Raw genomic sequence first — 26,374 nt, 5'->3', positions numbered from 1 at the left:
GGAAAAGAAAAAAGGACGGAGAGTAAGGAAAGATAGGACTAATAAATTAAAGGCAATTCACACAGATCTATAGAGACCTCTGTGTGTGTCCTGTATAATGTGTGTAAGTGCGTGTGTGTGCCATTATGTGAGCGTCAGTCAGTGTGTGTGTGTGTGTGTGGCAGAGGGAGTGGGGCAGGCCTGAGTGTGGCTGTAGATTAATGGGGGCCATTATCTCAATGCCCAAAACACTCAGTGATGAAGAGTCACTGCCTGGCGATGGGCCTCAGCCAATCAATTTGCAGCGCAGCGGTCACCTGCCCAGGTCAGAGCCCACATACGGTTGGTGTTTGTGCTGCTGTTGTTGTTGCAGTTGTGGGGGGGGTGGACTGGCAAATTGCCACAACATTATGGTGGAATAGGGAAACACAGAGTTTCTCTCTGACTGGCTCATGGGGTCATGGACAGACTTCAGTCATCACAGAATGTTTGACTTTTTATGGATAGTGTCATCCCATATCAGGCTCCTTCCACGCTTAACTTACATCCGAAAGTAGTTGCGTTGCCTTTCTTTCAATCATCCTGTGATAGAAAGTGGTGATTGGAAGGTTTTCCTTGTGCGCCTACTGAATAGGCGAGTGTGGAGAAACCAAATGATGTTTACTTTCTTTGATTCGTGTCCTGATGGAGAGTGATGATTCACTGAAGTGTTGTGGAAATTGTTAGCCATTCTTCAAATTGCTCCATGTTGTCCTTGTCATCAAGAATATTGAAAAATGGAAACAAGCAGTTCCAAAGTTCAATTACAGTTTTCTTCAGTCTCCATGTGGTGTCTCTGCAGCTGAGGAGGTGCACATCAGCTCTGGTGCAGCTACTGATGTTATTCAATAACCTCAGAAGTATCAGTTCAGCCTTAATCTGTAGGCTAATAATCGTTTGACAGATGTGGCACTGACTTTGCTGATGAAAATTTATCATGATGGTCTGCATGGTGAACACTTTTACTTGTACATTTTACTGTGAAAACATTTTGAAAATGTCCTTGTATTAGTGAGCTTTTGAGGTGCTGGCGGGAGATTCTGTTACCTTTGGACAGAGTCAGGCCAGCTGTTTGCACCTGTTTCTAGTCTTTCTGCTAACCTTAGCTAACTGGTTGCTTGCTCCAGCTTCATGTTGACAGATATGAGAGTGACATCAATTTTCTCAACTAAGTCTCGGCAAGTGGGTGAAAAAGTGAATTTCTCAAAAGGCCCTTGAAGGAAATAACCCATATACTTCTTCCACTGCTGATACCCTTAATACTAAAAAGGTGCTTTTGATAAACGTACCTATCAAACAGTACACAGTAGGCCCTTATTCTTGGTCTGTATGTCCAAAGATTTTTGCACTCTGTCTTTCTGTTCATTAATAGCTTCTCTCCCTCTCCTCCGTCCTCCATCTTAACAACAACCTTTTCAAAGCTAACTGAAGATGGAGGGAAAATTATTCCCCTCCTTTGCTAGAAAATTGCTTGTCTTCCAAAGGATGCTCTTTCTCCTGGAGGACAGGTTCCCTATCATTACCTTGAGAGCACAAAGATCACTCAGAGAAGAGGGCTCCGAGTTATTTATTCGTCCAAACACACGGACACGTGCTCGGATACACACAGGGATGCAGAGACGCACACATAAATCGAAAGACACACTAATGCTTATGGACACACTACAGTGAGTGTCTGACTTTTTTCTGGCTCGAAAAATACCTCGGAGGTATAAGATGGAGGACTTGTGAGGCGGATCCAAGAGACTAATATAACCAAGATATCTGACTTTAATGCTGTGAGCGTTTTAACTGCATGAGCGAGGATTGTAATGGTTCGAAAACACATGCCATCACAAGCACATACCTGTAATCAACTCACATCAACATAATCTTCAGCATAAATGCTGATCCATGTAATTCTAAATGATTTGTCTTCTCAACTTCAGGTGGTGCAGGTGGTGAGGGGTCTAACTGGCACTCAAGGTGCTTATCAGAAATGGAAAAGACAGGTTATTTAGAGGCTAATCGGAACACAAGGCGCCATATCGATTCCACCATATTGATCTGCTAATTCATTCAATAAAAAACAGATTATAAGTCTCTGATTTCTAATCAGTCAGGTACTTTCATCTACACTCTACACATCCATAAAAAATTAACTGGAGTTACTGCAATCAATCACAATCAACGGCAGAGTGGAATCCTGCAGTGTCATGTGGTCAGTCGTGAATAATCTTCTTTCTTGCTGTTGCTCACTTACAGAACCACCAAGAAACTGACACCTCCTGTCTGCCGCCACAGGTGAAATCGAATCCAATTACAGAAATAAGTACCTGCTTAAGGAACCTGTTCCTGAAGCTCTTGGGAATAATCCATCATGGAGGACTAAAGGGTTAAGACACCCCCCCCAATATTAACAAAAGCTCTCATCACTGACTCAGATAGACGGAACAAGATACTGTTACTGCCTGTAACAGTGATGATGAATTGATGAATCAATTCCAATAGACCGATTGATACAGGAGTGCTTCAGTAAGAGAAAATGATCCGAAGAATGGTTTCTGAGCTTGCATTCACAGTCAGTCAGATATGTCAGTCAGTCAGTCAACACACAATTTACTGTCTTTTCTGCATAACATGGAAGCTAATGGAAACATTAGCATGGCAACAATGTAAAAGGAACCACATTTATCACACCACTGTAGAGTTAGAGTGACAGAAGAAGACAAAGAAGAAGAGAAATCCTTATGAACAGCTGTTGACTCATTATGGCTGAATACTGGACGTCCATTTGGGTGAGCTGTATTGGTTGTCTCATGTTCAAAAGATTAATACCCCATAAATACCTCAATAAACACTGAATATCAAAAGCCTTGATTGGAAGTTAAAGAAAACTATGTTTGCTCACAACAAAAATTGTGACTATAAAGTGATGGCACTGCGATATCCATAAATGTTAAACTGCCTGCAGTAAAGCTACACAGATGCTCCATCCATCCAGACAATATAGTATAGTATTTGGCTTTACCAGTGAACTATCTGCAATTTTAATTATACAAGCACTTCTTGGAGGCACAGCTGCACTGGGAGCAGAAAAACAAGTCTCTGCTTGACTTTTTTTTAAACCTCAATGGGTAGAAGCACGCATCATCCAAATACACATTAGCAAACTGGCAAAATTGAACAGCACAAAATCAACAAAATATTAACAGTTGTCGTCTTCTCTAAAACCCTATCAGGCTCATCAGTGCCAGCAGTAAATCAACCTTTTGTCAGATTTTTTTTTTTTTTTGCTGCTACTATTTCCAGAGCTGACGTGGGATGCTTCTGTGTCACTGCAGATGTTTGCCTGCACAGCATGTAATAGCAGTCTAGCGCCCTACTGCCATCCTGGAGTTATAACTCAGAGAAGTTAAATCTTACCCAGCAGTTACACTATCAGGCAGTCTGGCTGCCTTGACTTAATTTGCAAACAAAACACAAATCTTCTTTGGGTAAGCAAAAGCACACACGATATTTCAAGCCTTAGTGCTGTTTCAACTGTTCTGAGTGCGGATTTTGTTTGGGTTGCAGAAGAATGGCTCTTTAATTTGTTAATTTCTTGTGCCGTCACTCATTTCCTGAAGGAATAATGTGTGTCGATGTGCTTCTGAGACGGAGTTCAAGGCAAACTAGGCTTGTCTGCTGCTTAACAACGTCAGTGGCTTATCGTGTCACTGTGAAGGGCTGTGAGAACGATCAGCGTGTCAAGCGGTGAGGATAATTAGGATCAACAGGGGCGAATAGGATGAGACACCAATAGACTCAAATGCTGTATTTGTTCTTAAAATGACAGACATTCAAACATGCAGTTACTGTTCCCTGATTTTTTTATAAACGGTCTGGCAAGCATTCTGCGCCGATACCAATACAATGCCACCAAACCTTAGTGAATGATGCATCTCACTGAAGGGTCATACAGTTCAGGGACACTGTGAAAGTAGTTCAGATCTGTTTTGAAAGCTGTTTAAATAAGAATTTGGAATGTACAATTGTGTTTTTGCTTGTTTGGGGTGACACTGCACTTGGCAAGCCTGTTTGAATCACCAATGGTCACATGCGACATGAACCCATAAAATCTATTACAACCAACACACCTGCCAACATAAACAGGACAGTAAAACAAACACACACAGACAAACACCCCCTGCACCACCAGATGCCATCCTCTCTTGACCTGATTGGAGTCACTTACCTTGGCGATTTGGACACACCAGTTGAGCAACAGCTGCGATCCGATGTTGTCCTTGTGCTCATGCACGTAGTCGAGCAGGCAGCCGTGGGGCATGAGCTGGGTGACCAACTGGATGGTGGGACTCAGGCAGACGCCCAGCAGACGTACCAGGTGGGGGTGCTCCATGCTGGCCATGATCAGGGCCTCCTGGGTGAGGGGCGGAAAGGGAGGACAAAAAGGGACTAAGAAGACTGTTGCATTTCATGGATGTGAAACATGAATTGTGTTAAGTTGTTTGACAGCTTTCTCAAGATATTAAGAGTAGCTGTGATTGTTGCAACCTGTATAGGCGATCTTGGTCAGATTACCACTGCTTTGCCAAAATTTGTATTTTCATTCCTCCAATGACTCGAGTAGCCGAAAAGGGACAGGAAAGCCAAACTTGTGACCACTGAACAAAGCACTGTTGTGGATATTGCATTTATCAAGTAGTATTTGGAAGAATTCAAGGTGTCTGTCCATGTATCTGGATAATACTGCACCACATTGCAAAGATTTCCTAATGGGGGTGGAGTTAGATGCATAAATTAAGACTTGTGGGATGATTACTGTATCTGCACACACAGCATCTGTCCACAGAGTATTCTCACACTGTGAGAAAATCCTGCAGTAACCCTCTTCAAAGCTGCACAAACACATCCATTTTCATCTATATTTTAAAATACAACATTTTCTTACTGTAAATGTTGCACCAGCACAATGTGAGCAGCGCATATTAAATAACACCCAGTGCTGTACTGCACAGAACCACTATGTGTTTGAATTAATAAGCTTCTTCTAATTTTTCTCTCTGCTTTGATATGGCGTGTAAATGCACTTCCTCTCATCTCTTTCTGCAGCAGATGGACGTAGAGGTTTGAACAGTTGGGACTCAACGTTGGGTAATTGTTATTGCGGAGCTGCAAGCAGAAGGATCTGTGGTGGTGATGAAGTGTTATGATGGCGAGGGCTGATACTCGTGGCCGGCGTGTATGTGCATTATGGCTGAGCAGAAGCTGCACTCAGAGTCATTGCTTAAAAACACTCACTTCAGTCCTTCTCTGCATCTCCTATTGCCTCTCTCTCTCATTCACACACTTTCACATGCGGACACACTCTCTTGGCAGCTCTCTAAAACACTCGCGCTCACATACTCAAGGACACACTCTCTCTAGCTGTCTCTGCATACAGCAAATGGTCGAGGAGGTGTATATCCAGGCTTGGCCCTGGGGCAGCTGATAGATAGATGAGGTGCCTTTTTAAATTTAGAAGCTAAAGAATGAGCTTAGAGGGAGAGTGGTTTTGGTGTGGCTGTGAGTAGATTAATTCTAAACAGAAGGGGGGCCATAGGCCATCGGGAGGCTTTTGGCACCATCAGTGCTCTGATTTAAACAGAGCCTCCCAGCCCTAAGTAGTACCACTACATCTCCACTTCATAAAACCACCTGCTTCCCCCAACATTATACAACTCCAGCCATCTCTACACTGGGTATACCTCACTCCTTTTGACCCAGAGGGGAAGAAAAAGGGAGGGAGGAAAAAGTCGAGCAAAGGAGGACGTTGGTTTGTGTAACAGAAAGAAGAGACTGCTTTTATTCTCACTCCATGATCCCAAAAGACCGGTCGTCGTAAACTATGTCGGGCTAAACCCTTGCTCTTGCTTCTGCTCTTGGTGCAAACGTTAAGAGGACTTGTGTGTGTGTGTGTGTGTGTGTGTTTTGGTTTCTCTCTCATCTCCCTGAGCACTGACCTCCATTACTGCCGGCTGACCCTCCCTTTCCCTTCCCATCTAGCCCACTCGCTCACTTTCCCTTGCACACATGCTGGGTGATGGACTGGCAGAGAACTCTGCAAAAACTGGTGCATGTTCCTTGAAGTGTGTGCATGCATCAAAACACACTAAATTAGCACGCTGTGATGCCTTTGAATTTCACATATCAAATAATAAACCCACTAATGCAAATTCACATATTTGTCAACACAAGCAAACCTCACTGCAGCGCAGACACGTGAGGCCACCGCTACCTGGGGAGCCTTTTGTTGAAAAGTGTGCACTATTTGGTTATGTGCGCCTGTGTGTTTATGTGTGTGAATTTTCAGAGTGTGTTTGGAGCTAGCACTCTAGTGGATAGTTTCCCAGTGGCAAGGCGTGAGCCTGCCTTTAGATTGCTATTTAACAAGCCGGCAGACAGAGCATATTGGCTCTGAATGGACAGAGACACCCACTGGGAGAAACAGGGGAAGAGGAAGAGAGGCAAAGGAGGAGAGGGGGGAGAAAGTGGAGGGCCCGAGGAAGAGCAGAGGAAAGAAAATGAACAGGAAGTGAAATAGAAGGTGGAAGCACAGCCACAGTGCTTTCTCTGATACAGGGTAACTTGTAAAAATATGAGCAAAATTCAGATGTGGCTCATAAAATACAAGAGGCAGCACCAGAGTAACTGCCAACTGTTTGCTTTAGTTGTACTTGGCAGCGACTATAGCTACCATTCACTCAGCTGACTGTGAGTGTGTGGCCCTATAGCTGACTGAAATGTCCCTGGAGAAGTTTTGACAGGAAGTCATTTTCTTTCAACACTGACGATTTTAATTCTCAATTAATCTGGCGTTTTGTAATTGACTGAGAATCAATCAATCAAAAAATAAATAAATTGTCATTATGAATTAATGGAGCTCAGTGTGAGGCCCACTAATCTAAAACACACAGATATACGTTTCTGAGTGTTGGAAAAATTCTTGAACAGTGGCCAGATAGGCAATATAGTGCACCATTAATGCCTATAAACTTATTTCTTTGGCTTTACTGTCAAAGCAACACAATACAATACAATAAAATAATATTTTACAAAAGCTATTACATATTTTGACTTTAGCTTGTGGACCAAAAGAAGAAAAAATGGAGGCAAACACAGGTGAAAATCAAAACCTGGTAACTGTAAAATTGAAGACTGTAGTCAAAGTGTGTGAAAAGAAAGATGCATAAAAGAGGATGTTGGAGAGATGAGATAAAGATAAGGTGAGAAGAACTGGAAACTCCCCAGCTTCCTCCACTTCTTCTTCTCCCCTCCTTCACTCTCGGATTCCAATAAAAACATATCTCATAAACAAGTGCTGGTTTTTAATAGAGTCTCGTTCAATACATACCTGGCTGTACAGCCTAGTGGAGTTCACTTTATTACTGGCTCTGACGGTAAATTCTGAGGCTCTGAGACGGCGCTCTCGTAAGAATTTACCGTCAAATACACAATCCTACAAAGTGACAGGCTCGGTGACATGTTATGGCTCAAACATGAAGCCACGCGAGCCCAAGCAGACACAAATTGTTGCAATATAAATACTCACGTCCATGAACTCCACATTGGCTTTAGGGCCGGTGGTCTCGTTGAGGATTTTAATAGCCACAGGGATCTTTACTGTCTCACCCTCTGGGACCCAGATGCCCTGAAACATACAACCAATCACCATAAATGCACTGCTCTCTCAATAAACATGCCTGGCGCCAGGACCCTCATGACTTTGTTGTTTGGTGTCTAACAACATCAACTGCAAACATTCCTTTGCGGGTCACCTAAATCAGTGCCTGCATATCCATGAACCTCCTTCTTGCGGTCAAGGAATATGGCTGATTATGTATGAGCTGCAAACCTGCAAAAACCACATGAGAAAAGTAACATTTCTATTCACTCTATAATACCCTGAATCGAACTGTCTGCTACAAACAAAGAGCTCTGGATGACAATAAGGCTATAAATTGATGCACCACTACGTATTCAGATTAACTGGAGTAAAATATGGCTATAAAATAAAATAGGCCCATCAATACTGTAATCAAGAGGAATTTAGAGCTGGTGGCGGCAAACGAAGTGTTTATTCAATGAGTTTGCTGAGTTTTCGGGTAGTATGAATAATTTTGCCAAGGGCAGTGAAGTTGGCAAGCAAACAGCAGTTTCCGTTCCAGGTCCTTGAGCTGCCCTAGGCTCATGTCTGTCAGGAAACACTGCTACAAAAGGAAATGTTTATGCTTATTGTTTAAGTTATCAAGCAGGGTTGTTCGACTAGTGAGAGGGCAGTGTCTGTTGAAAGAAGAGTCATGCTTGAGTGTCTTCTTTTCTGTTTAGCTGACTCACTGATGTTTGATTTATAATGTAGAGGATTGTGAATTAGGTACACACACACACACACACACACACACACACACTTACACCAGCAGGCATTTGTAAATGCAGATACAGACACTGACCTTGTAGACTGTTCCAAAAGCACCCGATCCAAGAATCTTGACCCTCTTCAGTTCTGTCTCTTTCAGGATCCGCAGTTGAGCCTGGTTAGGGGCCGTTCCACTGGGAGTCAGGGGCTCTACCAGCTGACAAAACAAACAGGACATATTTAGACTGTTTATCACTTCTTCTCTGCACCAAAAACATAAAAAGCATTCCTCTCGGCAGCTGCTTTTCTTGTGAAACTACAGACGACCTGAAGCGTGCCTCTCTTTTGCTTCAAGTCAAAATATTTTTAACCTTGTTGCTCTTGGCACAGTAAATGCTAAAAACATTTCATATGAGCGAGCAGCAGGGTAAGACTGTTCTATGTAAAATGATAAGTAAAAAGCAAGTCTTGGAAAGAGATGCACAAGGTGGACATGAAGGTTTATTTGTAAATAAGTGGCCAAAAACCGCCACTGTCCTCTCCTGATAGTCGTGATTTTGCGACACTCACACACATTTACGGAATACAAATAATTCAGGGGTGTGAGCGGGAAGTTCTTGTCAGAACTGGCAGTTATCATTGTGGGCCTCAGCATGCCCAACCACTGAACAAATCACAGCCTGGTGTCAGCTGCTATCACAGCCGACAAAGAGTATCAGCTCACCAGCTGTGCACATACAAAACAATTCCAATTCAAGGTTATGACAAGCCTCCTCCGCGTGCCTGGCTGCCAGTAACAGCTGACACTGAACAGCATCCCAGCAGCTGGCCAGGCCACCCGCCACTAGCCGAACGACAAAACCTCGGCTACAAAATATAGAGAGCTGGAGCTGGCACCTTCAGCCAAGCTGTGAAAAGATCTGAGCTGCACAGATATAAACACACACACACACACACAAATTCATGCAGACAGCATGTAGCACACATCTTAGAACACATACAGACACACACACGTACAGTACACGGATTCACAAATATTGACAACACATGCAAATTCACACATATATAAACACCAAATGCACACAAAGCACATATCAGACCACAAAACACACATCCACACACACACACACACACACACACACACACACACACACACACACACACACACACACACACAAGAAGTCAATGCCTCTGATCAATACATGTCTTAATGAGCCTATCAGCCTATCGGCCTCCTCATTCGCTGTGGTTTATCAGCAGTATAATCACCCAGCTCAACCACGGCCATCAAACAATATAATGAGATCATATATCAGTCGGTCAGCCATACAAGCACGCTCTTAATGTGACATAAAACCATCAGCACAATAGGACCGGCGATGGCAAAAGCCACGCCGGTCCGCAGAACAGATGACATTGCCTGCAGCTCTGCAATGACATGTCGTTTAATGGCTATTGTTATAGCTGGGCCTGAAGGCACAGTGTAAAGCCTGCTGAGATGTCGCTGCAGGATGTGAGTTAGCGGACAGAGCAGGGGGAGGAGGATGAAGGATAAATACTGAGGGAAGTGAATGAGATGAAAGAAAGAAAGAAGCAGCAGCTTGAGTAATCTGGTCATAGTGCGGAGCCATTGGAAACCTCCATCTAAGCCTGTCATTTAGCCCATTGTGTCCTGAAATCTTATTTCCTTCAAACATTTACAAGATGGACAGGAGAAATGATCAAAAGCTCCAGAGCAGCTACTAAACCACTTTGAGGGTTAAAGCATAGTTAGTTAACCATTTAACAAGCTAAGTGGGAAATATGAGAACAGGTTAGTCAATACTCATTCTATGTAACAGTGTCAATAGCCGAGTCATGAATAACAAGGGCTCTGTCTCAGTCCCAACTTCTCACTTTAAAAATTAAATATTTATGTATAAACAAGCAACAATGAAGAAGTGTGTGGACAACCTCTACTCTGCCTTCATTCTCTCAGTAGTAGACAGCACTTTGACCATCTTGTGAAACTAAAGGTCTCCCCTAAAACACACACACACTATACATGCAGTTAGGGGGCTTAGCGTGAGGCCATCAAATGAACTAATAAATTACATGGGACCACTGACCAACATATCAGCCTGGCATTCTGCCAAAGGGAAGCATTTGCATTAGTTTGTTTGCACATTTGCTTGCCTGAAAGAGAAGAAAACAAGTGACTCTGTAGGTAGAGAGAAATGGAGACACTCAGACGAGGACAGAGGGAGGTGGTGACGGAGCAGTAGTAAGAGCAGATGGTGACAGGCTGTAGCTGTTGTTGTTTCATTAGGACAAGGCTGGACTGAGCTGATGAGGGGAGGAGAGGAGAGGTCTGTTAAATAAGATGCACTCCCGTGGCCTACAAAACTCTCCTGAGCTCATTCTCACTCGCACGCACACACACACACACACACACTCACTGCACCACTTTATTTACCAGCTAATAATGTGCCTTGCCTGTGCCAAATGAGCTTCGCTGGTGCCGCGGTGCAGAGGATTCGGTCGCTTCATTGGACAAATAAGCAGCATGTTCGAGCCTCGAGCTAGAATACATTCACAGAATTATTCTGTATTGACTAAGTAAACAATGTCCCCAAACACAAACTTGCACTGTGAGCCCTCGGGTATTCGCTTTAATGTTCCATTACTCATATAAAGTGCTACATTTGTTGTGTTGGGTAATTGAAATCATGTGAAACAAGACTGCCATGCCACAAACTTTTACCTCAAGTGTGAAACCAGGGTTGGTATGTATGGCATGGTCATTTTTCAGTTAAACTTCAATATGCTGACTACAATTTCTGTTTATTCTACTAATGTGGGAGCCCCGAAAAGGAAATCACAGACAACCTTTTCTCCCTCATATCTAGAATCTGGATGGCAACACAGTCTCGTGCTTTACAATGACACCGAGTCATTGAGTGCACATTAAGAAAATCCGTGCATGATAGCGAGCTTATCAGTATGCATGGACATTAAGTCTTGGTATTAGTGAGTCCATCCCGGCAGCGATGAACTCGCTTCGCTCCCACTAACTGCATTTAAAGAGCCATATTACTTAGTTGCTAAACATGAATTCCTGTGGAAATCATCTTACCAGTTGGGTCCAATTTCAGCAGTTTAAGTGTTTGGACTTTGAGGCAATGTACATCCCCATTAGCTTAGATGTTTTTATTTTCTTCCTGCTGAAGTCATGGGGCTCATACATTAAAAGAGGTCCGATGAGGCAGAAGGCAGTGTTTAGACTCAGAAAACTGTGAGCATGCAAAAGAATAAGTAGGTCAAAGTTGAACAAAGATGTGGCTTGTAAAATGTTGACTCCAGCTTACGGATGGAGTTATAACGCCACCCTATTTTCTTCCAAATAACTAAGTAACGTTCTTCTCCTGTTTCTGCTTCCATTTGATCCGTGAATACCAAAACTAAAATTAAAGTAAACATATATATCCTTAAATGTTAAAGATTAGATACCCAGATGTATTTGCTGTCGATAGGACTATGCTCTAGATCATCAGCTGTCTTGTGACCTCTCTCTCTCTCTCCTTTGGTTGTCAGTGCTTCATTTCAGATGTTTTGAACCTAGGCGCTTATTTCAAAATAAAATTCCATTAAGTTTAAAATTAAACTTAAATTTAACTTATTAAAATTACTTCACATGTTCTGCACATGTTCAGCTTTATTCCCTGCATATCAAATACATTTTTTTTTCTTTCCAAACTGCTGTGATAATCAGCGTGACATATTTGGTGTTGTTTGAATCACTGTGCTCTTGGCTTAAATTTAACATCAGGTTTAGTATATTTGAACAACGCTTGGTTGCACTGCATGCATTTGTAATGACATCCTGTGCCTCCGCTCAGTCAGCCTGCCCTGGAATGAACAAGTGACTGCCTGTAAGAAAGCATGTAAGCAGTGTGGGAGCTGTCCACAGCCCATGGTGCTGAAACAATCACATGGCCCCCGTACAAAGCAGTGGGAAGAGGGCCTTGGAGGGAAGGTGGAGAGGGCGACTCCAAGTGCATTAGTCTGGCTTCATTGGACTGGGGTTAAAGTTCATGGCCTGGGGTCGCACTGCAACAGTGAAGGGGACTCTGCAAAAAGCTATTTGTTTTCAGGGGATTCTTGAACAGTGTGAGTTTTTTATATGTATTTGTCTCTATTTTTCCTTCAAGGTGAGACAGGAGAGGGAGACGGAAAACATAAACAGACAGAGTTAAACCAGAATTACCGCCTTGCAGAAGTATGCCTCTGTGCACCAGTCAGGTTGCAGTTTTCATCCATGCCTGTCCAGGCTAAAATACATAGTGAAGAAATTTATAACAGGTAGTGGGTATAATTCCTGGTGAAATGGAAGCGATCATTACATCACTGGATTGTAAGATTGCTCTGAATAATTTCCATTTTCGCACTGGGATAGAGAGAGCTGATAGAGAGTTTCATCACACGGTGCAGCGACCATCACCTCAATGCATGCTGGATATCAGCAAAACCAGTGAGCTTGTGGTGAATCACTGCTGGGTGTCTATCTGCGTGCAGGTTCATCAAGAGAGAGAGAAAAGCAGAAAGAGCCACAAATTCTGAAATGCAGACAGATGGACAACACAAAAACACAATGCCTCCAGCCCCAGCTGTTGCAGATGCATAAAAAGAAAGACGAATACAGTGTCTGTCTGTGAGTGGGACAGACAGATAAACAGAGATACAGAGATCAAAATGAAAAACAGCCAGGAAAAGGAGAGGGTGAAGACGCAAGAAAAAGACAGAGAATAGTAAAGCAAAGGAAACAATAAAGGAGTGTATTTTGCAAGTCAACACAGTGCAACAGCCTTCACACATGTCCTTGATATGGAAATACCGGCTGAACGCTCAGATCATGTTATGACAGTGAGCACTGGAGGCATCTTTTCGCTGTCTGACACAAGAGGTGAGCTCTCTGTTTAAAAAGCTATTGCAGATAGGGAGAGAGAGGGGGAGTCCCTGAGCCTTGGCTGTCCCCAAATCCCTCATTCTGACAAGTTTGATCTTCATTCGCAGACACCGACTCAGCTCTATTATTCGTTTGAACAGAGAATCCACATTCGCCAGCCGTCCAAAAACCTATCGTCTGCTTTCATCAGCTGAAAAGAGCCTCTGGAAAGCGGGATGCAGACTGCGAGGAGTGCAAGTCTTTTAGTATGCTGGGTAGGTGAGAGTGGAAGGGAAAAGGAGTGATGTGAGGAAACTGATGCCTTATTCAATGGGCGCTGGCAACAAAATCAAGCATATTATGATTACTGGAGGCATATGATGGCTGCTTACAAAACAGGTTTGACTTCCACCACATGGACATTTACAATAACAAACCATTTTGTTAGCTCATCTGACAGCTACAGATTCAGGTTTTCAGATAGTTTACTTAAGTAAAAGTGCTAATGAAGGTGAAACCGAAAATATATTTCCAACCAGCTTCGCTCTTCAGCATTCAGCTAAATGCTCTTGCACAGAATGACCTTCACCACAACAACCCTGCTAAGGTCTGTGCATTGGGCCCTGATGCTGACTCTTAACCTACTCTTAATGAGTGGTCTGTCTAACCTGCAGCCCAAACTGCAACCACTAAAGATTCTGTTGCATCCAATTACTTTTACACCCAATTAGGTCTCCTTTGAGGTTGGGAAAATTGACTCGGCTGGCTGTATTTTATGTTTTCCTGGTGGAGTATTGAGTCAATCTTTGCAGGAGCAGAAATCACTCACTGGATGGCGTTACACAGGGAGATGCGAAAGGGGTCAAGAAGATCCCCCCCCCACCCCCCTCCTCCTCCATCCTTCTCCATCTTGATCCTCCCCAGCCCCTCCTTGTCTGTGACAGTACATTAGTGAATCTGCTTGGACGGAATACTTCCCTCCCGGTCAAAGGGCTGTCGGAACAGGGCCCGGTTGATTAAGATGGATGTGTGTGGCTGGGATGAGGCAGAAACTGCCCGTGGCCGCCCTCCTCCAACTCCCGTCTCAAGCCTGACAGCTGTCTATAACACTGCTGCCTCTACCTGTAAATTACACTAATTCAGACTGACAAGCAGCCTGTCCCACTCCTATAGGCAAGGCCACTCAGCAGACCTGCAGCAATGACATAACTGCCTGGCTACAAGCAACAAACACAGTGGGAGTGTGTCTTGTCGCAGCACAAAGGTGATCAACCAGAGCACGAACACACGTGCACATAAATCCTACACTCAAATACACCTCAATCTCTGACTTTCTCCTTTGAATATAAAGTCTGCTCCACTGTCTAATGTTTCCCAGAAATGAGCCCTCTTCAAGGCCAGATCGATGGGCCATGGCAGCCATGCATAATTTGTAAAACTTCTGCACATTGCGTGGTACCATGGCCAAGGTTTAATGTTTCAAGGTTCAGTTTCCAGTTTGGTTGGAAGCATCTCTAGCAAACTCGAAGAAGAAGAAAAGCAGAAAAAGAAAAAGAAAAAGACCAATCTATGTGTTTGTTGAGTTTAATTAATCTGCAAATTATAATTTTGTCCAGTTAATTTTGTCACATTAAAAGTAAAGCAGCTCTAAGAGGAGGTGTTTCCTAATTTCCTCCCTGGGATCAATAAAATTAATTACACTCTGATTATTTGTTGATGATAATAAAAGACACAGCTATTAATAATTTACTATGCAGTTGCAAATGCAACACTTAATTCTTCATTCTGCAAACCCGTATTCTTTCATAAAAATGAGCTCAAGGCAACAATGAAAAAAAAAAACATGGATTCACAGAAAAAAAAAAACCTTTGTTCTTGTTGTGATGACCTGTACCCTCTCACCTCTGTTTCCAAGAAGCGCCGCAAGGCCCTCTTCTTCTTAATGCTTTTGCGGCGAACATAAACGGCCACGCTGAGCGCCAGGATGACGATGATGAATAGGCTGCCGATAATACCAGCTGCTATTAGCGGTGTCCTGTAGAGCCAGAGGAAGAGAAGAAACATTAACACTGCTGAAACATTAAGAAACTAAAAGGCACTTTGAAACAAAGTGCAAACCTCAGCCAATGAATTCTCCAACCTGCTGTTACACCACAAAAACATCCCTAACACTCGGGATTTAACCCTGTGCTCTGAGAATCTGTAATCTTCAGTTTAACTGGCTGCAGCTAAATGTGATGCTGGAAATGTTTGACCAAACTGAGGACCAATCTCGAATCATATGAGTCATTTCTATTGAGTTAAACGAATCCACCAACGCCAGCGGAACAGATGGAAAACCAAAAAGCATTTTTATCATATGCAAATACTACACCTATGGCAAAGAAGCAGAGACAAATACAAAAGTGTGTCTACACACAGTTGGAGAGTTTTTCTGACTTTTCCACAAATTCTGTCCTCCTCAAAACTTCATCTTGCAGCACGTTTGGTCTCCTCACATTTTACAGCTCAGGTTTACTATCAAAGAATGAGCTCAGACAAACAACCAAAAAAACAGGGCTTCAATTCCACTACCAGCTATTTCTGTGAGAGATGCTTCCATTTTCACAGGTCAGAAGAAAAAAGCCTCTTAGAGTAAGGTAAGAAGCTACAACCTGTGCTACACTGCACTGGATCTCCTCCTGTTTCAGTCAATCATACCTAACATACATATAGACATAGATATAGACATCACTATTTGAAGAATCATAAAGATTTCTGTCGATTTCTTTATGCAAAAAGATTGAGACTGACGCTACACCTCACAGTCTCCTGTGGCAGCTTATGTGTCTTTCTGGCCATGCATTTTCTTTCTAGATTTGTTCAATACATTTTTTTTAAAAACATACCAAGTGTGCTAATGTTTTCAGTCCATCACTCCAGCTCTTCCATAGATTTAATGTAACTTATATGTAGCTTCTAGAGGATTTTATCGTCTATTACAGCTCTAAATAAATGAAAAATTAAAAGTGCCAATCCTCCACAAAGTGCTTCTGAAATTTCTGGGGAAGAATCTGCTTAAAGCTTGCCTAAAGGTTGGATGTTAAAAGCTCTGTGTCTTCACTAATAAAGGCACTAATGCACTTGCCATTTACATACCTGTTGGACTTGTGTCTACCACTGAGTTACCAAGTCTGTCCTTCTATTACTCTCTCATTGCCTTTATCCTTCCCCTTTTTTCCTCCCGTATTCCATTTTCACATTCTCGTCCTTTTTTTTTAACACAACATAACATTAAAAAAAACACACCTGCTTCTATCTAATACTTGAAGTTCAAAACTCTATTAGTCGTCAGGGCCATTAGCAGCTAATGGAAGACTCATGTACCATGGAGCTACGGTACAGCAAGGTGCCGCAGCGTTTGCCATATCGATTATGACGAACCTTGGGGAAGGGGGGCTTGAAATTTACAAAGAGGCTGCGGGTTTGGACATAATGAGATATACAGCCATGTGGTGAATAGTAATGCAGCAGTTTGGAGTGATTAGGTTGAGAGGGGAAAGAGAGACAAGGAGAAACAACAGCAATGGAAAGAACAGTATAAGGGCGAGATTAAAAAGGACACGGAGGAAAAAGGGGAAAGCAAAAATAAAACATCTGATAAAGGAAAGAGAAAGGGGAATCTACATATAGCTTGGGAGACAAGAAAGAAGGGACGAGGGAGAAGAAGGAAAACAAAATCAAGAAATTGGTGCAGAGACAAATAAAAGAGTGAGACAGCAGTACAGCTGACAGACAAGGGAGAGGACTTCTCTAATTAGGAGGAGAGGGGTTCCAGCAGAGCAAGTGACACAGGGTCAGCAGATGAGACTGGGGAATGAGAGCGAAAGAACAGCTCGGAGACTAGAGACTCTTCACAAGCAGAGGGAGTAAAAAGGTCTCAACTTTGTGTTTCCTCTTTTTAAAAAGGAGCTCAAGACCTCCTTTTCATGGGTTTGCTGGTTTGGTTAAATCCTAATGAGATTGTCCCTTCTGTGAATTTACTCTAATTGTAAAGATCGCTTGTTTTTATGGGTATTTTAATAGTGCTGTTGTTGTGTTTCCAGGCTATTCGGGTTGTGTGGCTCTTCACAAACTCCTACACTTTCTGTAACGTCTGCTTATCTGGGAAGCTACTGCAGCCAGCCAAGACATAGTACGAGTAACCTTGCCTAAAAACCACGGCGTTTTGTTTCTACATTTTGGTTTGTGTACAGATTAAACAAGTATTATAGAGCATGTCGATTACTGGACTGAAGTTTCCTACTTTTTTCCATCTTTACGCAAAGCTAAGCTAAGATAAGATAAGATAAGATGAGAAAAGCTAAGATGACTATCTCCTCAGTGGTATTAATTTGGTTTATTCTCAACTCCACTACAGTCACTCACTACAACTTCCACTCACAATAACAAGATAATGAATAATAATTTTTAATTGATGGGATTCACAGAGGTTCCAATGACACATATTAAATACTAACAATGGCACAAATGAGACCACGAGATTCAGATAAAGTTCAGACCAGAACAAAAGATTCCTAATCATCCATCAATTAAACAAATACAAAACTGCCCGCACTCTTGCTAATGAGCATCATGTGAAACTTTAATGAGTAGTGGCAGAGTCTGATGGTGGTCTCCCAGTCCTGCATTACAAATGTATCCTGAGATCTCTTACCTGTCCATCATCCCAACACAATCTTGGAGTCTTGGCCCGACGCACCTGCAGGGTAGACAAACCAGAGAGATCATCCATTAAATCAGGGACAGGTTATGAGTAAACCTCATGTTGTCTTTTTTGCGCGTCAATCAGCTGTCACTGGGCAAGGACCTGTGGAAAATTGAATCCCGAGCACGGCTGACCACTTGTCAATATGACAAGAGGAAGGAATTGTGAGTGGGAAAGCATGGCGCTTGTTTGTTTTCAGTTCATATTTAAATGGAGTTTTGGGCTGAGAAAACACTTCTGCATCATCTGATTTCTCAGAAAGCAGTTTTAAACCTTTGGGGAAATTAACAAAAACAGTCAAATCTCAATCAAATCAAATGAAGGCACCTCTTCAAAATCTATTAAAAATTAATATCCCTTATAGAAGTGGTGAGAATGTCGCAAAACAATTTACAGTAACGCTATATGTTTTCCACAGCCTTCTCAATTTGCCTCTTACTTCAAAGCTGAAACACAGAATAACATTGAGAAAAATTTAGGAATACATGCAGCCATGTTTTCTTAATTGTACTGCACTAAATGGCAGACAATTTCAGGTCCAGTGCTTGTCAGATTTTCTCATAAATAAATCCATTATGCACATATAATCCATTAAATTTTTCTGATTTAAAAAAAGAAGAAAATTTATCGTCTCTGATTCAGCATCTTTCACAGAATTACATTCATCTTCTTCCCAAATGCAAGAAATACTTAAAATACATCTTCTTACTACCTTAACAATCAAAGTCACTGGAACGTAGTGCTGATAACACGCCAATCAGTGAGAAGTGGAGGTTTTGGCGTTAGGCAAGCAGAAAGTGATTAGAGCAGACTCTTAGCTGCTCATTAATTCCAGCTCCTTGAGTGGAGGACTTTGAACAGCAGGATAGACACAGGAGAACAGTTTTTGAATTCCTTGTGTCTGTGTGTGTGTTTGTATGTGTGTGTGTGTGTGTGTGTGTGTGTGTAGGCTGCACAAGCACACAAGACACAACAAATTACACAGCAAATTAGGAGAGCAGGCTAACTTTGGAATTAAATCAGGTGACAACTGTGGCTCCTCCGAAGTCACTTCGTTGTCAATTAAATACTGCACCAAATAGCCAATTAGTGAGCAATCAGTGTCTGTATCCAGTACTGTGTGTGCATGGGTGTGTGTCTCAATGTGTATGTGCACACGAACCACACTTGAGAACCAAGGAGGGGTCTGACAGCAGAATCACAGGCAGGTACAGTAGATATTGTTCTCTTTTTGTTGCCTTATGAAAACAGTTGCATGTTTCTGCCAGTTTTTCTTATTTTTTTGTCAGTAAGGAAAAGCCGGACTAACACTTCTATATGGGGGATTGTGTTGTTGAACTACAGTTCTCATATTGTTCTGTGGAAAACAAATGTCTGTATTTGTGTACATTTTGGCAAACTGGCACCATTGAAAGTATACTGAACATGTTACTAGCAGTTCTTGTTCGCAGTGTACCCATGGATGAACAGACAACAATCAACGAGTTGCCTTGATACTGAATAAAACATAAAAATGTGGTGATTGTTAAGGAGTTTTGAGTAGTGGGCATTATCTCTGATTTCTGAGCAAAATTACAAATGCTTATTCATGTTTGGTGAAGTAAAGTGCAAGTCACACTGAATCCAGACAGTCAAGCTGTATGTTCAGATCTGGCTGACTCTGGACCCCCAAAACAAAGAGTGGGACATGTATTAGCCATTGTGAGGGTGACCTCTGCAATGTCTCACCATAGCTCATAGCCTCAAATACCCAACCTCAGTTTCTGCAGCTATGCATAAAACTGGAGGGGAGGATAGCATGACAAGGCACGATGAAAATGTTGTCATGCCAATGACAAATCAGTGTTCACAGAGTCAGAGACAGTGGTATGTCGATGTGAAGAGAAAGCTGTCATGGCGAGAATTATCATCTCACATCTATCTCTCCATTATACCTTTTCTCCCTTAACATCTTCCCTGTTTCTTTTATGTTCTTTATCCCACCTAGTTTTTGAAAAACTCCTCCACCTTGCCTCTTTAGAGCCGCACTGATATTATCAATGCTTACTGAGTAGCTGCAGTAAAATAAAATGACCTCCTGCTATGTGAGAGACAGTACATTAAGTCCTTTCCCACCTCAGATCATATCTGCAGCCCTGTTGCTAGGTTTCCGTGCTCTAACTTTGTTTGCCCAGTCCACCGACAAGCTCCACCTCAGCTCCTCACCCACAGTCTCCTCTGTCTACTGACCATCCCCCATTCTTCAGCTGCTTTCTGCATGGTCTGCTCCCAGAGTGAGTTAAAAAAGGAAAAGGCTCAAGTTAAAAGCCACAGCCATAGTGACTACAAAAGACAAGGGGGGGATAAAGACATAAACCCAATATGGTACATAAAGAGGGGAAATTTTTTTGTATCCACAGCCTCCACGCTTTTGAAGACTTGCCCTGCATTGGCCTCTGCATTAAAGAGTGTCTGTTTAGGAACACACAGGCTGGGTGGTGATTTTTTTTTTAAACCTTCCAACTGCAGCCTCTGAGGCGACATGTACACGGATACATTTTCATTTGAAAAAAAACTATATTAAAATAAGAACAATCTGTAATTTTCGGCATCACCTTAAGTCACACTAGCAAACTAAGAGCTCTAATGGCTTGTTTCATCACATCACAGCTGAAAATCAAAACAAAGATATAAGAGAGAACAGCAATAAATGATCACATTTTAGAAGCTAGAAGTTCGCTAAAACAAGTTACCACTGATCACAACAATTGCAGATTAATTTCTGTTGACGGGCTAACTAATTCACTGACCAGTAGTTTCAGCCCTCAGCTCCTCAGTACCATCTCATCCCTCTCCTAACAACTGAGCATAAAATCTCAGGGTTTCTGACAGCAAGTAGAGGAAGTTCTCTCTTTGTTGTGCGGCGGACATTTTGTATGCTTTGCAGTAACAATGAGATAATGTTATACTTTTACTTCATAACTGATGTAATTAGTCTGTAGCCTTAGTTGTGTACTGCTATAGTGACCAAACAATGACCTGGTGAACCTACTGCTATAGCCCCATCATAAATAACTTCCTGGGTAAAGCAGAGGACATGATGACATCTTGATCCCACAAGAGATTACATCCAGTCCTAAGTTCCTGAAATGGGTCACTGCCTTTATATTGTACCTGACTGTTTTTCAGACAAGAAATTGCTGCAGCAGTTGTTCTGGTGTAAGAAGAATGGGTCAATGTCACACAGTGAGAATGCTTGATAATTAGATAAAGATGGACCTTGAAGCTCTCCAGTGCATATACAGTCCCAGCAGAAATGAAAAATCTTATATAATAATCTTTCGCCTACTTAAAGATCCCAAAATGACCTTTTGATCCATTAGATGTTTTGATTTGCGACTTTCTGTGATTACAGAAGATTGGGATGTTTGTTCGAGCCAGCTTAGCCAGCAAGTTTGAGAGTTTTTGTCTCAAAGCAATTCCAAATGGAGTTTGTCCTCTCACTTCTTACAGCTTTCAAATTTTCCTCTTTGTCTTCCCAATCTTACATTTTCTCACTGTGCACCCTCCTCTCTTGATGCATATTTCCCCTGCAGCCATGTCTCTGTGCATCCATCCCTTCACCACAGTTCATCTCCACTCGAATCCACGTGGCCTTGAGGGTCAGTGCATTTTGCCCCTGACCGAGGAGACCCCAGAAGTTTGCTACAGGTTGGGGGGATGTGGTGGCTGCAAGATTAAGTGATCCACCCTCCCTCTTTTACTTTCTTTCTCTCCTTGGAAGGATGGCACAACGTGTCCACTGCAGTATGTCTTTTCAATGTTTTTGACAGCTTAAAAGGACCTAAGCCAGAAGATGCTCAGGGAAGTTCAAAGGAATGCAAACACTGAAAAGAAATGCATTAATTTTTGTACAGAGATACACATATCTATGTGTCATCCCTCACTCTTACCCCTGGGTGCAGTTGGCATGGCAGGGATGACACTCGTTGTTGGCCTTGGCATACTTGAAGATGAAACTGTTGGCACCCTGCAACCCATCAGGGCACTTCTCCACGCAGTTGGGTCCATCTTTGAAGTGGAGGCATTTTACACATTGGTCCGGGCCCTGACAGGACAGCAGAGTAGAGAGGGAGGGACATGAGTAGACGGGGTAGGAGGAGGTGGTGGACAAGGGATGATTAAAGAGAAAGATGTGGAAAGTGCAGTAAAACAATTGGTAAGATGGAAAACGGTGGGGATGAGCAGAGAGACAGAAATGGAATACAAAATGATAGGCAAAGAGGTGAAGGAAACCAGCAGGAGAAAACAAAGTTATGGAAAATGGAATGGGATTAAGCAAGAGGACCGAATGGAGACACAAAAAAATGCACGAGAGTAGAGAAAAGAATTGAACAAAATCAGATTCAAACCTAGTGAATCATGTCAATTTGCTCACTTCCTACCACAGCTAATGTGGCTGGCGGGGCACACATGAATTCCACTCAGTGATTTATAATGTGTTGGGCAAAATTGCCTAGAGTGTATTCTGCTGCAGCCTCTGTTAAAATTGGCCAAATGCATAAGGAATCGAGTCATGTCAAAGTGCGGCGCATCAAATGTGATGGAGGAGATGACAAGCGGTAACTGAGCTCAGCTGCAACAGATTCCTGAATAAGTAAGATGGAGAGTGGTTGTGTGTGTGAGTGCGCGTGTGTGTGTGTGAGCGCGCGTATGTGTGTGTGGACATGTGCAGTAGTAAGACTATGCCTGACTGCTGAAGTTGACGTGCGTATTCACGCTTGTTGAAGAAAAGACAATGTAGACTAACGTGTGAACTTGTAGATGATGGGTGTGTTTGTTTTATGTGTGTGTGTGTGTGTGTGTGTGCGCGTGAGTGTGTGTGTTTGTGCAGGCCGGTTGTATTTTGGTTCTCTGTGGCTAATGCAAACCACAGTGACCTGATGGACGGCCTCTCACAGCTTGACACATTCGGACACGCGCCATCAATAAACATCATTCTCCCTTTGCATGTTTGTGTGTGTGTGTGTGTCGGCATGTGTGCATTTGCATACAGATGTCGAAATGCATTCAAGTCTGCATATGCTGTGTGCATGTGCTGTTTGTGTGTGAGCGCGCACTGTGGATGATTGACTCTGGTGTTATTTACTACTCAACTGTGACCAGCATCTCAAAGTCAGCAGCCTCTGAGCATCCTTGAGGAGTCGCTCTCTCTCTCTCTCTTTCATCTCTTATTCTCTCCCTTTCTTTCTGTGTCGTGAAGGACTGTTATAAAAGGTAACTCACACAGCAAGTAAATTCCACAAAACCATTCATACGACTCATTAGAGTGAAACACCACACATGGAAAGTTAGCCTCCATCGACGTTGTTTTAGCAGCAGTTTCAAAACTATTTGGCTCATGAACCTCATTTCATTCAACCTCATTTACACAACTTTGAAAACACAAATCTTTACCACCAGACCACACTGGGCAGTGTGGTCTTTAGAACACATTACTCAAACAGGTGTAAATATTTGTTTGGGACTACTTTCAGCTGCAGCTTCATATACATTTGGTGCATAAATAAACATTTATAGAACCAGGACGATGCCTGTACTGTAGGTTGAATCAAAGTATACTCATTTTTCCACCACATTTATTCCACAGCTATTGCTCCTTGTTTCCTTTCAGAATAAAATTGAACACAAACAAACAAATCCTTAGTTCATGGAATATGATACAGTGGAAGGAAATATCCAAAAGTAGGCATTGCACTCGTTGGCAGTGCCTGTTTCTATATCCCAGTGTTTCTTTATTTGTTTGTGCTCTCACTTCTTTATGCAGCAAATTCACCATTAAACTGTTTCACATTTTTTATATTTTTTTTATTATTATTCTAAATATGAAGTACACGTTGGCAAAGATGTTTTCTACATTTATTTGTTTTGTTGTGCAGCTGCAGTGCACTGAGATTTCTCACCCACTGTGGTGTGAAATACTGTCTGGACAACAATGACTTTGATCATTTCATGTGATTTGCTGGCAGTATCAAAAAAAAAAAACAAACTGTCATGTTGCATATGTCTACATTTTACAACTACAGCTATTTTCAGCTTCTCAGACTGTTTCATTTTGATTGTTTTTCTAGGCCTGAGGAGGTAAAAAACCCATCCTACAGCTATGCTACAGATTTTTCTTGTGTGTCTGCATGTTTGAGAACCACTGGTTTATTGCATTATAATGCAAATAATATTTTCTGCAGTTTTCCATGAGAAAAATTGTTGATGAACATGCATCCATAAATATCTATGCTTATAGATGCATGTTTCTGTGTGCCTTTTCTGACATTTTAAAAGGAAGGTCAGAAACTGATCTGATTTTACCATTTTGAGTGTGTGTGTGTTTGTGTGCTTGCCAAGACCGTGCCTCCTAAAGTTGCCATAGTAGTTTATCATTCCTCCCATTAACCTATGATTCACCTTTGCAAACACACCACTTAAATCTCCTGAAATCCTGTGCAAGAGACCAATTGACTCCAACAAAATAAGCTGGGAATCAACTTAAGCACACACAAGATATGAGAGGAAAAATGAGAGGAGTGGTTTTAATCTAAAAGTGAAAAGTATCATTACATGAAAGGGAAGCTGAGTTTGAGGGTGTCTGAAGTGGATTCAGGAGTGTCTTACCTGGCCAACACATGTCACGGTGTTCCCATCCATCTTCTCACACTGGCTATCACACTCCAGACACACAGATCCATTGGCAAATTCACGCACTTCCCTAGAAGAGACAGCAATATCAAAATAGAGATGCATGTTTTATAGATTTGAGAGCGTACCCACATTGAAATATTGATTTAGGGACTGCAGAGGGAGGATTCTGAAGTATGCTGTGTGCATATGAAACTGTACTTTTGAATTTAAACCAATATGTGATACAGCATTAAGAAAGCAGGGTAACACCTTCATTCACTCCGTCATTTCTGCTTGCACTGACTGCTGGAGTGCCCTCTGGTAGAAGGGTATGCAGGGCAGCGAGCTGCCTAAGATTATTTGATCAAGTTAAAGACTTAGTATGGTCAATATGTTAACAGAGAAGGCCCATGAATAATGAACAGCTTTTTAAATCATGGGCAAACATGAAAGTATGCATGGAGGGAGGAGGAAACAAGAAGAGAAGCTGGTGGGGAGGAATGAGAAAAGGGAAGGAAGGCAGAGAGAGGGCATGGACAGAAGTTTGCTTTGCGTGGATGAGGTACAGAGTGAGTCTACGAGGATGAGCAAAAAAAGGTAAAGACAAGAAAGCATCAAGGAAAGAAAAAGGTGAAAATTTGTTTTTCATACTCTCATCAAATCCAAGAATGACTGCAGTTTGTGTATGAGCTCTATAGACCCTTTATTTAGCCAGCAATGCTGGAGCAATGCCGTACATCATGGTTTTGTTTTTCCTCGTAGATTTCTGAAGCAATAGAAGTAAACAATAGAGCTCAATATTGGGTTTATTCACTGCAATTACACCGACAAGAGCTGCACAGCGCCTCAGGCCATACTACTGAATCCTTATATGTGTATATGGGTGTGTTTCTGTGTGTGTTTCTGTGTGCGTTTCTGTGTGCACTCGATCTATAATTTTTCCCTTTCCCTTTGTTTGTGTCTGAATTAGCGGATTATCTTCGTTTTTGAAGTGCGGCGTCTCTGGCGAGCAGAGAATGACTGCTGTCAATAACAACCGGCGCCGATCAAAACCACTTTTCACATCAGAGGGATCGATCAGCCGATCGGCAGAGGACAGACACTCTCAGAGGAGGATTCACCCAGTTACAAACAAGACCCTTTCTCACAGTAGTGAAAGACAATGAGAGTGACTCTCTGTGTCTAAGTGTATGTGTATATTTTGCTTGTTATTTGCATGTGATGCGACCAGGGTGGAATGGAGATTCAGCCTATTCCTCCATCTGAGCTGTTTTTATGTGATCTTGCAGAGAGAGCTTCAGATCTCCTGCGGGTATGTGTGTTTTATGCATTTTCATGTGGTGAACGTTAGATGAAAATCTTTTAGACTTGGTGGTTCTAAACGACATTCTGACACCAGAGTTCAAGTGTGTCACATTAAAGGGCAATAAAAGTGAAGATAAAATCCTAGATTTCCCTATTGCCGAGTCTTAATGTCAAGACATTTTCTTTTAATGGTCCTAATGGTTCGTCATATAGCTCATCTCAAACATCCAAACATACAGTATCACATAGTGTCCTTTTATTAATAATGTTTTTGGTGGACTCAAAGGAAACTCCCACTGCTCTCTTTACATTTCTCCCTGGTCTTTCTTTCCCTTGTTCCAAAATAAAT

General features: G+C 42.2%; 1 protein-coding gene across 3 annotated transcripts in view; it reads right to left on the bottom strand.

The window, feature by feature from the left end:
* Positions 1 to 26,374, bottom strand: part of LOC124055354 (receptor tyrosine-protein kinase erbB-4-like) — a 203,252-nt gene that overhangs the window by 19,852 nt on the left and 157,026 nt on the right. For 2 of the 3 annotated variants that reach the window (XM_046382109.1, XM_046382111.1), the window contains exons 14-20: positions 24,715 to 24,808; positions 21,999 to 22,153; positions 18,016 to 18,060; positions 15,222 to 15,354; positions 8,490 to 8,612; positions 7,592 to 7,690; positions 4,235 to 4,420 (exon numbers count right to left, since the gene is read on the bottom strand). In XM_046382109.1, the coding sequence (XP_046238065.1) occupies positions 4,235 to 4,420; positions 7,592 to 7,690; positions 8,490 to 8,612; positions 15,222 to 15,354; positions 18,016 to 18,060; positions 21,999 to 22,153; positions 24,715 to 24,808 (835 nt within the window). The remainder of the gene's footprint in view (positions 1 to 4,234; positions 4,421 to 7,591; positions 7,691 to 8,489; positions 8,613 to 15,221; positions 15,355 to 18,015; positions 18,061 to 21,998; positions 22,154 to 24,714; positions 24,809 to 26,374) is intronic. The other variant, XM_046382110.1, reaches the window with a different exon arrangement.

This window comes from Scatophagus argus, chromosome 24 (genome assembly GCF_020382885.2).
Source record: "Scatophagus argus isolate fScaArg1 chromosome 24, fScaArg1.pri, whole genome shotgun sequence".
In the NCBI taxonomy this organism is placed as follows: Eukaryota; Metazoa; Chordata; class Actinopteri; family Scatophagidae; genus Scatophagus; species Scatophagus argus.
This window is presented reverse-complemented; position numbering and strand designations above follow the sequence as displayed.